Source organism: Thunnus albacares, chromosome 2 (genome assembly GCF_914725855.1).
Source record: "Thunnus albacares chromosome 2, fThuAlb1.1, whole genome shotgun sequence".
NCBI classification, from domain to species: domain Eukaryota; kingdom Metazoa; phylum Chordata; class Actinopteri; order Scombriformes; family Scombridae; genus Thunnus; species Thunnus albacares.
Window position 1 is genome coordinate 21,949,816 of NC_058107.1, and position 16,952 is coordinate 21,966,767.

Genomic DNA, 16,952 nt, shown 5'->3' on the forward strand with positions numbered 1-16,952 from the left:
AAACATGAGAAAAGTGAAAATACAGGTACACATATAGAAACACAAACAGAGATTCACACTGTGGCAAAGTAAGTTTTAATAGAGAGAGAGAGAAAGTGTTTGTTTAGAGGGTGGGTAAGAGACACCGGGGTTTTAAGAGAAAGCTTCACTCTTATTTTCTTTCAGTCTCTCATTAATCACCTGCTTTTCCACTGAGGATGACATTTTACCATAATCACCGTCAATCGCTTGTTACTGCTTCTTTTGGTCTTCTGTGTCTTATTCTTTAGAATTACACCTCTTTCATTTCACACCAAGTGTACTCCACTTCTAACCCTCATTATCTTCAACCCTGTATAACTTGATTTTGATTTCTTAATCACCTTTCTTTATTGAACAGGGTCCCTGTTTCATGTCTCTCTCTGGTTTCTCCTAGAACCGCTTCTTTCTGAATATTTAATTATTACACTTTTTTGTTGTCTGTTTTTTTTTTTTTTCATTTTGCCTCCTCTCTCTTTCTCTTTGTTTTAATCTCTCTTCTTCTGTCTCTTTCTCGTGTCATTTTTAAAGTTCCTTTTTTCCACATCTTTTTTTGTCGTTAAGTTTTTTTCTATGCTGGAACTTCTCCTTTGTCTGCTAAAAACTTTATGTGCCTGGAGGAGGTTTTGCATTTCAGAAATAAGTGATCTTATTGCTTTGTATTTGTACTGCAGCAGTGTTAGTAAACATATAGAAATACAGATGAAAAAAATCTTTTGTGTAAGCAGAAAGTACAAACATGTGTGATCACAGACCTGAACAAAATCCTACATTATATTAACTGAGTGAAATGGTTTGTTTGAACTGTGCTATGCCTCGTCTAGCTGTGTCCCAAGAAACAACATGAAAAACACCCATCTTCTCTAAGACTCAAGCAGCCACAGAGGCAGATAGAGAGATTGCTGAGATTTAACAACTGAGGCGTTTATTAGGGCCTGAGCCCAATAAAGTGTATTTCGTGTGTTTGTTTGTTTCTTATTATTCTTTCTTTATTAATACGCCACTTAAACCCTAAATTTGACCCCCAAACATGTGCCAAAATGTGCTCGAGAGCGCCACCTATGTATCTAATATGGCCGCCATGGCCCGTAGGAATGTCGTAGAGAGATTGAACCAAAACTCAATTATTCGTCTCATCAAGACCTACAAATCATATGCTGACACCCCTGACCTAAATCCAACAGGAAGTCCGCAATATGCTCAGCAATGTATGACTTTGCGCCATCCCCCAAGACCCCCAAAGAAATGCTATCTCCTCCTAGGGCGGTAATGGTATCGGCTTCAAACTTTAATACATGACTTATCACACTGTGCTGAACAAAAGCTATTAAAAACTTTGTAATAACTCGAACGGTTTAGATATTATAAGCCCTGAGTTGTAGTGCCACTTCACACCTTACAATGTAAACCAAGGGGAAGCAATCTCTAGGCATGGACTTTCTGTCAAACAAATGGTTCTGATGTCTAAACTATAAGTCTGACCACTTTGAAACCTGTATCAATGGATTTGCGACAAAATTTCTTGAAACTAGACAACTTGTCCCAAGACAAGAAATGAGAAGAGATTAAGATTAGAGAAAAAATATTGATAAAATGATATATATGAAAACACCAATGTCTTCACAACAGAATGACATCACTCACATAGTCCAGCATCATACAAAATCACATCCTGGCTCTCTATGCAGATAGTATAGACAAAGATATACAAAATCCACATTATACATAGCTTAAAGTTCTGCTCCTTGACTTCCCTAACTAAAAAATAACAGGAGAAAACAAGATCAACAGAAATGGCAGCCCAACCCTACAAACTCCTAGTGAACAAGTGTGGTTTGTTTGGGAGGAGATGAGCTGTGCTCCGGGCAGCACCGTGCTGCCATCTTGGCTCTTACAGTCGAATGGAATGAGGAAGGAGCCAATCAACTGCAGGTGCTGGTATCCAATGGACTGATCACCTCCGCAGGATGGTACACACCATTTGCATACATTCTCACTCATGCACCTGTCATACATCACACATATTCATTCATATACTTAGGGCAAGAACAGAGTTTGTAAAAAATATCAGAATACCACCACAGTCATGTCAGACTGTGAGAAAGATGGGAAGATGACATTTAATCTGTTTTGATGATTCATGTGTCTGTCTCTCAGCCTTGATTTGTCCCATACATTGTAAAAGTCTTTGTTTTACCCCCCTCTCGGGTTCCAAAAAACTCCAGTCAATTAAATTGACCTAATTTACCTGGCCTTATTATGCTAAACCAAATTATGACATCTAAATGTGTTAAAACCTAAAAATCAAGTTTGGACAGGAGCCAATATGTACTATACATTGTCATAGCAATGATCTCCCTTCTTCTCTCCTTTTTGTTCTTTTCTTTCTTTCTCTCATTTTTTCCGTCCATCTCTCAGCGTTCATTACTGACATCATGTGCAGCTGCTAGTCATTTATTAGTCTCCCATCAGCCATTCATTTGCTAGCTGTTGGATTCCAGACGGTGCATTATGGAGAAGAGAATTCTGTTCAATTAATGACCCATGGATTTCAGCTCTTGTATGTGATGGACACCATGAGGTATTTCAAGGATTAGGATTACAGTCAGTTATTCAGTATATTTTGAACTACATCGAATCCAATTTGTTCTTGACATTTTCAGTGGATGTCTTGCAGCCACATTAACCAATGATATCTCATTTTGTGCAAAAGTTTTATAATTTCATGTCAGAGTTATCTTTCTGAGTATTCCTGCCTGTTGAAATAACCCTCAGGCCTGGTTAAACATGAATTTTGTTTTAAATGCTTCAGCTGCTTAGGATATGTGTTAATTTATGCATAATTTATCTTGTACAAAGCAATCATAATGTCACTTTGATAAAAAAAAAAAAAAAAAAAGTGTGGTTGCATGCTACTTTGTACTGCTGCGGGACACTTAATCTCTCGTGCACATGCTGATCCATACAGATATACACTTGAAAATATAATGAATAAATAAACAGATGTCTTTATGCAATATCAAGGGCTGTTTGGAGAAGCTTTTTCAAGAAAATGGCTCTTTATGTTTTCATTGTTTTCTTTTTTTTCTTTTTTCTTTTGTTTTTGCATAGAAATTGTTATGAACAAAGTTTGCTGCAACTGTAATATTTTTATATATGTGGTTTTCTCTGAGCTAAACTGCAAACAGTGATATCCTTATATAAAGAGACTTCCATCATGCCTTTGTGCTTTTATGCAAAGCATTATGCTAGGCATGTACTGGCCATCAGGGCTGGTGGCAACTAATAATAATAATATTAATGATAATAACAGTGACAACCAAACCAATGATCAGGATCATCATTATTTAGTCTAAATGTGTGTTTATCTATTGTAATTGATGCAAAAGGGCAGTGTAGGTTGGATTTCTTGGGAGGTTCCTGATGTGAAGGGTTGAATTTTGTTTTATTGATTGGTAGTCTCTCCACTGAGAAATAACTAAAAGTGCAATAAAGTGCAACATAGTCGCCCTGCCTTTATATTATTATATTTGTATTCATGTGCAGACTATGCCCAGTCTATCCACAGCAGAGAGAGGAGAGAGATGGTATGAAAGAGAAAAATATAGCAGTGGAGCGATAGAAGGATGTGAGAGCAAAGAGGAGAGAGAAAGGGAGAGAAGAGAAGAGAGAGATGAGATGCTATTTTTTTTTATTTTCTAGAGCTGTCTGTATACACAGTTGTTGCTAAATGCAATTGCACAGTTGGTTTCTGTTTCTCTGATTATAACCTTGGCCTATATTCATTAGGCCTACATTATTTTAAAAGGAGGCAACTTAATGTTCTCATTCAGCTGTTTGTTAGTTTATTTCTGAAAAATAAAGAAAAAATGATAGACAGTCATGATGTGAGAATCTCTGTTTTTTGGAAAGTTCTGGAGGACAAAGTATGCACATGGAGGCAGGGGGACTGTTGTGCTAATATTGTGTATCAGCAGCATGCATTATCCAGTTGTATTCCAGAAAAAAAATAGGCTGTCATGGGGCAGTATGTGGGCTGGTCTGGACAAACGTCCAGGACTGAATTTTTGTCCCAGTACATCCCTGCATTTGGGTCACTTTTGAACAAATGCTGATGACAATTAAAGGGAGATTATATATTCTAGATATTTATTATGCTACACAGTTGTAGTGAATCACACAAAAAGCTACTGTAGGGTCTGTACCTGGTCAATGCACAGTGTGTGTGCACATGTTTATCTGTATGAAAACCTAAACTCTGTAAGCTGTTTTCCCCTTTTGTTTCCTGCTGTTTCACAGACACAGCTAGAAGCTATGGCCCCCATACTGCCTTTATTATCTCTGTCTTCTCTCTCTCTCTCCCTGTCCCATCCTCTCCCTTTCTTTTTTCTTTCTGTTTTCTGCCTTTCTCTCTGGTTCATGCTGTTTTGTGCTCTACTCTAATTTCCACTAACGGAAATCGGAGAGAGTAGAGACGGATAAAACCTGAGCTTGAAAAAGCAGGGGAGAGAAGTAGGGGATGATGGAGGGATGTATAAGGAGGGTGCCTCTGAGAGGGCTGGAAAGGCCAACAGATATCAGGGAGTCACACTGAGGAGAAATATGATATGAATCCTGCTGCGTGTTTTCTTTCTCTTTCTCGCGCACACCCACTCTCTCTTCCTCCCTGTGTATATTTTCTCATCCTTTTTTGCAGCCTGAAAAGGAAAGTCAGCTTAAGTGCTGAAATGGTGTTCATTTGATCTTTGGGATCAAGATAGAAGAAAACAAAAGTGAAAAAAAAATGCATCAAAAGTTAAAACATAAATGGAACAAGCCGGAAAGTTGTGATGCCTTGCACCAAAATATATTTATAGGTTTATGTCTGAAGAGGATTAGGAAATTCAGCTTTTTTTCTTGTCATAGGGTAGAAAAGGACTGAAAAACTAAATGGCCTTGAGAGAGTTATTAAGTGATAGCAAGGGTGAAGTAAAGAAGGTTGGAATATTTAATGTTCAAAGGTGACAGCCCTAATAAGATGTTATGAACATTTTCTGTATAATGGATGGAAAATGTAGCTATATTTGAGTTTCATGACAGCCCAATAAATTACTTAGAATCTACTCACATGGAGCCTCATCTGGAGGGCAGGCGCGCCAGGTGAAGATCATAGGCAAGGATGGGGGGAGGGGGGAGGGAAAGCGGGCAGGGGGCAGAAGGATGGCTTAGGGGTTAGTGAGGTCAGCTTACAATTGGAGGGAACAAGCCTGATTCCCTAAGCAGCTCCACTGCCTGTCACAGTATCCTTGACAAACATAGCTAACTTGACTTGCTGCTGGGTCGCCACACCAGCTGTGGCCCCACCCTGTGTCCCAGGCAAAGCAGGATATGGGAACATTTTTTAAAAAGTACATGACCAGGGTTTTCCCTGCCTATCTAAGTAAAAGGTGGTACACTTTTGTAATTGTACTTATCTTAATAAAAAGGCAGTGGTTGCAAGCATGTTTTGATTTAATGACTAAATAATTACATTTGCAAGATGAATGTGAAGTATATTGTGAACTTTCTATGCCGTCACTCAGAGACTAATGTTAGCGAAGCGGAACAGCAAACTCCAGCAGTAACAAATGAGACCAGCTGACCAACACACACTTCAGCATTAAACAACTTAAACCAACTATGAGGTGAAGAAAATAACTTGGTGCTTAGTCTGTTTCACCTCAAAAACCCTGCGCCTGCTCAGCGTCTTGGACAATGATGGCTTTCCCTGGAGCTAGCGGTGCAGCAAAGAGACTGCTCTCCACTTCTTGAGATATGACGTTAATAACAACACAGCAGAGCACTCCGCTTCCCCCTCATGTTGTTATTCTCATACAGGCAGAAGACTGTAAGATGCTCTCAAATGAATTAATTTATGAGTTAATGCAGTTAACATTTTTTAAAATAAAAAGGCTGCAGAACATTTATCTTAATTGCCAGTTATGTTTCATATTATATTTCAGTGGACTAAGGACACCAGTGAATGGTTTGGCACACAGTCTACTGGAGCAAAAGACTGAAAATTGTGCCCCTTTTCTATTCATTCAATCGAGAATTGGTTTTGAATTGAGAATTGATTCTGAATGAAAATGGGCAACAAAGTATTGTGATAGTATTGAATTGGGAGATAAGCGTATCGTCCCAGGCCTACAAAATAAACACCGTTATCTTTCACACCCTTTATTTTTCATAATTTTGTTCCATCTTAAATTTAAATCCCTATGAACACTTTCGTCTGTCAAATCATGAATTTTTCACTTAAGTGCAAAACACTCTAAAGGTGTGTGCACAAATTGTGTACGCCACAACATGCATGTTCTCCAACCTTTGCCACCGTTTTAAAAAAAAAAAGAAAAATCCAGGGACAACCCTGATAAACGCAACCTGCCATCCTCCAGATGGGCACTTTAATACAGTAGCATTATTAGCAGTGATATTTGCTAAAACATGTTTAGCATATCTCCATTTGAATAACTGTGACTTAAGGTGAGAACTAGCATAATTTGTCTAGATTGCATATCTTATTGAGAAGGGCATTTCCGATGTTTACTTAAGCAACATGCGTACGACCTCAGTATATCTCCATTAGCCTTGAAGTGTGCTAATGACATATTGTGTACTAGGTTACTTACCTGGTCTCCATTAGTCAAAGTGTGAATTGTTATTAGTCTGCTAGCACTGACCTGTGACTTCACATCTAGACATGCGTGCACACACACACACGTACATTATCGACACACACAGTATTGGCTTGGGTGATTTGTGACCTCTTTCCCTCCTTTGCTGCCATCTCACTCGTATTGATTTCTTCTCGTCTTTTCCTTCGGCTCTCCTTCTTTCTCTTCCTCCTAATGTTTCTCCTCTCTCTCCTCCTTCTTCTTCTTTCTGGCATCACTCCCACTCTCCTCCACTTTTGTTTCTTTAGCTCTCCTCCTTCTTCCATGTTTCATCTATTTCTTTCACTTTCTCTTTCTTTCTATCTCCTGCTCTTGGATTGTCCAATCTCAATTATTAACAACCACCAAGATTTGTAAGGAGGTCAATTAGCTTCTGTGTCAGTGACTCCTGATATGCAAGACAGCAGTGTGTTTGTGTGTCTGTATCAATTTTGTGTATACAACTGTGTTTATTGCCTGACTGTGTTTGTGCGTGCTCATGTGTATATTTGACTTTGTCTGTGTGTGTGAAAGATAATAGTTTATTTTGTGTGAAATTGTGTGTGTATCAGAAAATGCAGCTCTGTTCGTGTACACTTATTTATTTATTTTTTGTTGTTTGTTTGTCTGTTTGAGGGCGTGCTGGTGTGTGTGTGTATGTGTGTATGTGTGTTTGTGTAAAATTGTCTGAGTTTGGTTGCAGTTCCCTGTAGACTTTCGTGTCCTGGAATGTCCTGGTTCACTGCCTCTTTAGAGCTACTGGAGGACAAAACAATGCACATTGAATGACATTCACATATGTAATGTGCACACGCACACACACACACACACACACACACACACATAAGTGGTATTCAAACATGGACCAGGAGGGACTGTGATGATCAATCAATGTCAGAGTGGAAGCCATTAAGAGAGTGCACCCATACACACACATGAATGTGTACACACAGTCTACTGTGTGCATTGCAAGTGTTGGTCACAGACCAGTGACTCTGTTCTGTCGATGTCCTGCATGATTTCCCTCTGTAGGTGAAGAACTCAGTCAAACCTTGCTCACTCTCCCTGGCAATGTCTCTCATTCTGTTGTCATCATCCTTTTTCTTTCTCTTTTTCCTCTTTCTGTCTTGATCTTTTTTTTATATAACACTAATGTAATAATTCATGAAGGGCTCTCAGGTAATGTAACATGTCACGTCTTCAGCTCTTGAGTACTGGCTGAGAAGCGCCAATTGCATTTCTAAATGTATGACTCAACCGCCTAAGCTAAGTTGAACTGTGTGATTTCGGTTTTGCATATTTATGACTGTTATAACTGTTAGATTTGATCAAATTTGTGTTCGCTTATTTCCATCTATTTTACATAATAGCTTACATGCAGTGTAGATCTTGTTATTAAAAGCTACAGATATAACCACATTTGGTGTTTTGATGATTGTTGTGGAGAGTCATCAGTCCAAAAATCTCCCAAAGGTGTTCAACTGAATTAAAATCAGGTGAATGTGAAGACTAGAGCATTTGATTCACATCGTTTCCATACTCATCAAACCATTCAGTGACCCTTCGTGCCCTTTATTTTTTGGCAGATTCTACCATATGTTGCCCATCTTACATTACATAACATTAGTTGCTTTAAAATATCCAATTATTGAACTAACAAAACCGAAACTAACTATTTAAGCAGATGTGTTGAACTTACTCTTTTGATACAGTAGAAACAAACCTAGCTCATCACACTGTTAAGTTTCACAAAAATGTTACAAAATTCGCCTATACCCATGAAACATAATATATTTGATAATTAGCTTAAACATCAAATTAGCTTTGGAATTCATCACATTAACAGAGTTTAAATATAGTCGGTAAGGGTTCAGCAGTTACAGCTACATAGGCTGAATTAATCTTTTGTGGGGAATTGTATTTTCTCTTGCAGCTCCTTCACAGGGAGGTCCTGGTGCTGGGTCACTTACTGAACAGCACCCCTGTAGCTAGATGGCATTCAGTGGGCTACTCACACACTTCAGCAGGGCAGATGCTTGCAAAATCAGAGGCTTGAACTTCTGTGTCTCTTGATAATATCTTAGTATATCTAATTCTGGCCCCCAAGGTAAACGGTACATCAAGTAAGAAATAAGAAGCCTTGTTTTTGTTGTTTTCCCTCCAATCATACAGATATATTTATACTATTTCTATATACTATTTGAACTCTTTTTAATGCACAAACTGACAGGATTACATTCCACTGTGATTGTACCTTATGACATGTGACAAATAAACTTGACTGATTGATTACAACCAGGAGACAACACAATAATAGGAAAACATTGTTATATAATGTAATCCCATAAAACAATACCAGTAAACTGCTCTAAAACCAACAAATATGACATATTATGCACTTCACAGATGTAGTATTTGTGGCAGGGCTGTTCATGTTATTGTGTCCACCCACTGGATGTTTCTATTCTGACCTCATGTCTTTGTCTTTTGTCGGGCTCTCTCCCTCTGTGGCGCTGATGAAATAATAATAACCAGTGTTGACTTTTTCTGTATCCTCAGTTTCTTTTCCCTAAAGGCCTGTCTGTTTGACCTGTCACTGATCACATTTAAACACCACAAAGCTTTTGAGTGCTTTTTTCCCCTGTTCCCTTATCTCTTTCGTTTTCTAAACCATTTAGCCTCAAACCCCCGTCTCTGTTTTCATGTCTGTCCCTGACTCGCTGGCTTCCTTCTGAATGTGTTTCTCTCTTAACGTTTTTTTTCCTACGTCTGGTTCATTTGATTCAAAGAAATCAAGACTTTATATTTTTGTCTGTGCCATTACTGTTTTTTCCTGCTTTCTTCATCTATTCTGTCAAAGCACAGTGGGGAATAGAGAGACATAGGAAAATGGAGGAATATATGAAAGAGACGGACAGATTTGGTTTAACAGTTACTGTGGCGAAATGGCAGGAAGCATCTTTTTGATTCTAATTGTTAACATGAACACCAAATTATTTTGTCTAAGCTGGACAAGAATTGTAACTAACTGAATATTTTTGAAATATTGTTCAAATTTTAAAAACTTGTAATCAGATGTTTGACATTGAAATAAATTAGCATAATGTCCTGTGTACCAACACAAATTTGTAGATGTTACTAATTAAGAACTAATCCAGTTAATTAGAACAAACCCATTAATTTTGTGTTTATCGCAGGTTTAGTAATTGACTCAGCGTTTGTCTGCTTTTTGTTTTGCTGGTGTAAATTCATGTTTAGAAAACATGCTTTTCTGCTTTCCTTATTACTGAAAAAGCTGCTTATCATCATCTGGGGCGGCTGTGGCTCAGGAGGTAGAGCGGGTTGTCCACTAATCAGAAGATCAGTGGTTCAATCCCCGGCTCCTCCAGTGTGCGTGTCAAATTGTCCTTGGGCAACATACTGAACCCCAAGTTGCTCCCGTAGGCTGTGCAATTGGTGTGTGTGTGTGTGTGTGTGTGTGTGTGTGTGTGTGTGTGAATGAGCATTAGAACTCCTGATGAGCAGTTTGGCACTTTGCATGGCAGCCTCTGCCGTGAATGGGTGAATGCTGGCATGTACTGTAAAGCATTGTAAGTGGTCGAAAGACTAAAAAGGCACTGTATAAATGCAGTCCATTTACCTTTTACCATTTACCATCTGTTATTCCTCCGACATTCCCCCAAATTTGATAACATGCAAAACTCCTGTCTTCGAGTTTCTGCTGACACATCATTTTTATTTGAGCTCTGACAAACAGTTTCAGCCTTTTAAAACAAAATTCTCCAAACTTGTGTGCCGGGCATCAAAAATAATTTTGACCTTATTTTTGCAGGTTAATTGTAGAGCCATAGGGATATGGCAACTCTGCTGATAGCATTACAGTGGAGTTGGAATGCAACATAAGGCAACAGGTTTAACCACAGTTACCAATTATCTCACAGCATTTGAAAATGAAAGTAATGATGAATGCAAAGTTATCATCCAGACCTTTCTGTTGTAAACATGCATTTTTGAAAGTTACTTTCAAGTTGAAATCTGTTGTAAACAGACATTATAGGTTATCTGAAACATGCTTTAATCATTGCATTGTCCTCATCACATTTATTAGGAGGTACAGCATTTGTGGGCAATAACAAATATGCATCCTCACAGAGAAAATTATTTGCACATCTCTCCTCTGCAGCCCCCAAATCTGTATTTTTATGCGCATATTTACTTCCAGGTCCCATTTGTATATATATTTAAAAGTCCAGACCTGACAAAGTACATCCACCCACTCCTTGTAATGTTACTCCCCAGCTGACAAGTAAACTTTGTTATAAGAATTGACACTCTAAGAGAAATATTCAGAGTTGTGCACAGTTTTGTGATTGATAGAAATGTTTGTGATTCTATCCACTTGGCTTGATACTAGTCTTCCATTTTTTATCTACTTCTTTCCCCTCATCTCCCTCAGCTGGCAGCAGCGGTTTTGTTGATATGAAGTACTGTCATGCTACAGAGACCCAAAATTCCATGCTAGTCTTCTCATAACAGAATGATGTTAATGCTCTAAGCACTGTATCTAAACAAAATAAGACACAGAGTGATCTGGGACTTTTTTTTAAGCCTCTGGTAATACAGTTGTTTTCTGCCCAGCAACATTAGCTTTGTGAGCTTTGCATCAGCAAACAATAGAAACTACTTGGGTTTCATCAATTACTACAGATCCAGTGACATTAGTCTTTATTTCCTTTATGTGTATCCCTACTTTTTTTTTTTTTGCTTGACATGTTTTCTTTGTTGACATGACACTCAAGGGAAACAAGGGAATCCGTTTCATGCTGGATATAGAAAGCTGTGCATTTATGATGTGTTGCAAATTTGTGATGTCAAAAGTTTGGGATTCTTTTTTTGTTGTTGTTGTCAATTTTCATACCCACTTTTAGTCCCCAGGTGACATGAAAAAAGAGGAACTCATGGAAAGTGCCATGGAGAGTAAATGATTACACCCATAATTGCCAGAAAAATGTATTTTTTGTTTATTGCTGTGGTACCATAATGAGCTCTTAGTCAAACAAATAAGTGTACACAAAAATAAATAGGAATAGTACCACAAAGCTGGACAGGTTTATGCTGCAGCTGGAAATGTTTTGTTTATGTTTTATTATTGTAGTCGGAACACTGAGACTCGCGCATGAGAGAACGCACTCTATAGTGAGAGTTTATTCTTACTCTGTGAATGTGTCTGAATTTCACAAATAGTGGAAACCAACATAGTTATGTTTATTTCAGTACCTGCTTCAGTTACACTTTGGAACTCAACTAGTATGGATAAAAGGATCACCATGAGGAATGCTATTCATCCCTCTGCACTGCTTTCACAGCGATACTTTCCTATATTTGATTAAGTATTTTCTAGTATTTAGTGATTAGTTGGAGTAGCAACCCCTGGATCTTGTTTTTGACATGATAGATCATTGTCAGGTCACTGTCCACGCTCAGCCAGCTAAATTTGAAATGTCATATTTTCCTCTCTATTGGGGTCATCCATTCACATGAAGCCAGCAGTGTCAGATTGTTGTATCTTCTTCAACACATTTTTATCATTGCAACCATTCATTATTTTTTCCTGCTGCGAAACCAATTCTACTTTACCAGGTGTTCTCTGTTACCCTGTATATGTCCCGTTGTTGTTTTTTTAAAATTCTGTCTGTTTTGTCAAACCCCTGTAAAGCTCCCTTCAATATTATTTGTCCACTAACTAACATCGCCCTGTTTCCTTCCATGCAATACCATGCAACGCACATCCTGGTTTACCCCTGACATCCCTAACTCTGCTGTGTTATTTCAGGATCAGCATGTTGCAGCAGTATATTGTCATTGTCAGCATGTGATTCAGATTTTACATCTCCAATTCTGAACATTGGTGTGTAAATAAAATAAAGCAGAGTGGCACACAGGGAAGAACCATGTGCTTACTTGTGTGTATTTTTCATTTGTATTCAAAAAGGAGAAAAGTACTGGAGAGGCCTCCAGCTTTGCTTTTTAAGTCTAACGTTTTGTGAGCTTGATTCACTTCAACACAAATATAATATATACATACATAATATATGTATATTAAGGCATGCATCATAAGAACAACTTAGAGATAAAACTTAGCCACTGCAGCTTTCCTCAGTGCCCTGCCAGGAGAAAGTTGCCTCTTATGCAACACAATTCAGCTTCAGTTTTTCAGTCAGAATACCTGAGGTGCAGCCGCTGTCCCACATGCTGCAGTATTATTCTCTAAGCAATAAATATTGTATAGCAGGTGAGAATGCAGACTAATATCTGTAGGTTTGACTGTTTTCTGGAATGATCTGTAGGTTAGGTAATGTCAGCATGGGTAGACATGGCACTCCATGGTCTGAAGATCCTTTTTTCCTTTCTTACTTTCAGATTTCCTGATTTATCATTATATATTTATGAATATATAAAACAACTGTTTATGCATTACTCCAATGGAAAGTATACAACATAGCTATCAGCTAATACTCGAACTGCTCCTGTGATTTAATAATGTTTTACTGCTAATGGTTTTTGACCTCCAGTTTAATAAGCCGTGTATGCAGTGATACAGACACTTTAACTGCACATGTTTTCTTTTATTTGTCCTCAGCACAAGCTTCCTCGCCACCTCTCTCTCTGTGTCCCTAAATCCCACGGACCCATTGATGTACCATCCCATACGCTTTGCATTTGTTTGAGTTCATTTGCCGTAACTAGCTGTCTGCCTCATTTGAACCATTCACTTTAATTGCCCTAACTTTCCTCATTACTTCGGCAGTAGCATGCCACTGGTTTCTACCTCCTCCCTATCCCTTTTGCCCTTTTTGTCCTCATGTTGTGTTTTTTGCTCATTGCAGCTGCCTGCCTACTATTTCTCTCTGCTTTAGTCCTGGGTTGCTTGCTGGTTATAATTGCCTCTTTAGCTGCCATTTTCTTAGACTATACCTCTCTTGCTGTGTCCCCTGCTCTTTCATTTTAAGCTGTGAAGGCATAACAATCTCCCTTGTTTGCTAGTTTGCTCAACCGCTGGTATTCACACTAGTTTTTAGACTGTCTTTGCTATTTGCCCTCATGGCTCATAGCACTCTCCCCCCTTACTGGCTATTATTCCCTGTTTTGGTAGCAGTACCTTTCACAAGCTTTTTACTTTATTCTTTCCCCTCTGTGCCATCAGTACTGTTTGAATTGCCACATCAAAGTTTAGTCTTTACTTTTATATCTTCATGTCCCTTTTTCTTATCAGTCTTGATTTTTTTTCTAACTCAAAAGGCACATCTTCCCATCTTCAGTTAGCTGCCACGGAGTCCTCATAAGTAATAGGCCCAAGTCAGATTTGTGGAGCCCCATAGAGACAGTTGCTCGGGTCTTTGTAACACTGTTGAACCTGGAATAAACTGCCAAGAATTTTTCTCATAACATTTTGCCCGTCTACTCCCCAGTCCCCACATACTTTTACCTAAAACCCATTTTTATCTCCTTTCCCTTTTCCTTTTCGTTTCACATTTCATTGCCCTCTTCCACCTCTTATTCTGTCATCCTCTTTTTTTTCTTCTCACCTAGCTTCTGTCATGTTGCTATATATTACTTCTACCAGTCTCCCTCATTTCCCTCCCCTCTTTCTTTCCTGTCTGTGTTTTTAACCTTCCCTCATTCCTTCCTCCTTCTTCTTTTATTCTTCATTATTCCTTCCCTTCGCCGCACACCTCTCTCCTACATGTCTTGCATATTTTCATCCTGTGTTTCTTCCTTGCTCCTCCATTTCCTCTTTCCTCTGCAGTCCTCCTCTATTTGTACTCCCGTACAGTCCTATCAGTAGGGTGCAGCTATTTAAACCTCACACTTATTCTATACATGGAGCTGCTTTCAAAACACCAAAGAAAAGAGGGAATTGGAGAGCGGGCTGAGATAAGTGGTAGAAGTGCAAAAGAACAATCTCAAAGTTTACACTAAATCCAGAGTGAATCTACTCAGTAAAATGACCCGAGTTTGTAAATGGCAGCAGATATTGTATGATTATCCCTGCCTCTATTTACTTGCTAAGATATTTACTGTGCACTGCTTTAACTTTTGCTTCCTCGGCTAACATAAAAGCTGTATCACCAGAGTAGAAGCTTGAATAGACTTAAGCTTTCGCTTTTTTTTAGGAGTATCAGCGGCTCACCGGAAAAACTGGAACTTGTGACTAAGTCACCTATTTTTGGAGCCTGTTTTTGTTTGCATTAAATATCAACAGATAGCCTATCGTAAATGATGCAACAGTGCCTTTCCCTTTCGTTTACAGGTCTGGTGGTGAGAGAAGCCAGCATAGAAATAACACGGCAGCAAGTCGAAGAGCTGTTCGGTCCTGAAGATTACTGGTGTCAGTGTGTGGCCTGGAGCTCCGCTGGAACCACCAAAAGCCGCAAGGCACATGTGCGCATCGCATGTGAGTACAACCAACACAGTAAAGCATGCATACAACATACTCACTTGTACATGAAGACAGACAACATCATAAATAAATGAAACTTTGTCTTTGCCGCGTTCTCTAATCAAAAATATAATTCAGCACATTTACTCAATTGTATCTACACTCAGATTCTTACACATGTACAAACACACATACACACCAAGACTGATGGAAGGCTGAAAAGAAAATCTTCCCCTAAATCAAGAATAGGTACAATATTTTTTTATCATCCAAATGGCTGGTTAAAGACAAAATCCTTAAGATTTCAGTCCTCCTTGATTTGGTGACAGCTGTGTTAACTTTAATTTTAAGTTTTTTTTTTTAACATTTAATACAACAGGTCCCAGAATTCTGGGGGCAGCAAACACTTGCTGAGCAGCTGCTTTGTCAGAAATACAACAAGGGAGCAACTGGTATATCTGTTGACAGCGCAGCCATACTTTTTTTTTTTTTTTTAGTCAGTCAGTAATTTGTCTTTTCACATCATCTTTCAATGAGCAACCACAATCTGACTTCATGCCACACACAGCACTAGTGGCTTTCAACACAACAGCAGTGCACGGTACAAGGAGTGGGTTGCTGAAGAGTTGGAGGTGTGTGCATCTTCATCTAACAGCTCACTGCGGCTGCTCCTTCTTACCGTTACATGATACCCTGTTATATCTAAAACTGATCCACTGACAAGTGTTATTTTTTGCAAACACCATTTTTGATGATTGCTGTTAGCACTAACCTTGGCATCCTGTGTTTCACCAGTTGAATACTTATAATGCAACTGCAGGAGAATTAATAATAAGCCTTACGGTTTAATAATAAACAGTAAGGCTGTTATCAATGTAAATAACTCTGGATTACATGAAATGTTACCTGTGAATCCCTTGTGTGAAGGCAATTTGAATCCAGTGCAGGAATGGTGGATTCTGCCACTAACAATGAAAACTACTATATTGAGAGGTTATGACAGAATGTAAACATAAAATGGCTATTACTGAAAAAAATTAAGACCGTACATTTTTAATCAAAAATAGGGTTTGATTTCATGAAAATCTTAAGGACTTTAACTATTTATTTTGATGACTTTTGATGTGGAAAGGTGCATAACTGTCATGCACTGTAAATTTTTCCTCCAAACACTAAAGGCTCATTGGAAAAAAAAAAAAAAAAGGATTCCGGTCTAACTTTCAAATACTTTTAACACTGAATGATGCATGATGGAGAACTTTTCTAAGCAGAGATTTAGCTATATAACTTCAATCTACCATCAGTAGCTTCCTGTTATGGTCTGGTGAAGAATTTAATAAGACAACTGGGAGTCTGACTATAAGGTCACCAGAAGAGCACAGACTCAATATCACTCTAGCAGACAGTGTTACCATGGCATGTAACACTACGTACATGATCACATGGGGAAATCATTTTAGGATTGTAAGACCACAACCACAGCCTGGGGGAAAAGAAAAAGGTTGAATCCTGTCATGAATGATGGTCACTTTACGGCTCTGAAGCAACTGTGTAGCAAGGGAGTTGAGATGATTGATAGAAATCACCTAAAAAGCTTTGTTTGTTCTTTCAACATAAGCCTCATATAACCGAATGGATTGTTCTTTTAAAGCTCCTTTCACTGGCCTGAGAGTTGAACCCACAATAGTAGTTTTCCAAGCATCATTGCTCTGGTCAGTTCAGCCATATAAGACAACTGGGACTTGTCTGACTGCTCAGGTTATAGAAAGGTCAACCAGAAAAGAAATACCAATAACAAAATCTACCCAACCTCCCCGGTT

General features: G+C 38.6%; 1 protein-coding gene across 3 annotated transcripts in view; it reads left to right on the plus strand.

The window, feature by feature from the left end:
* Nucleotides 1-16,952, plus strand: part of unc5ca (unc-5 netrin receptor Ca) — a 213,366-nt gene that overhangs the window by 97,032 nt on the left and 99,382 nt on the right. For all 3 annotated transcript variants that reach the window (XM_044373067.1, XM_044373084.1, XM_044373075.1), the window contains exon 3: nucleotides 15,004-15,147. In XM_044373067.1, coding sequence (XP_044229002.1) covers nucleotides 15,004-15,147 — 144 coding nt within the window. The remainder of the gene's footprint in view (nucleotides 1-15,003; nucleotides 15,148-16,952) is intronic.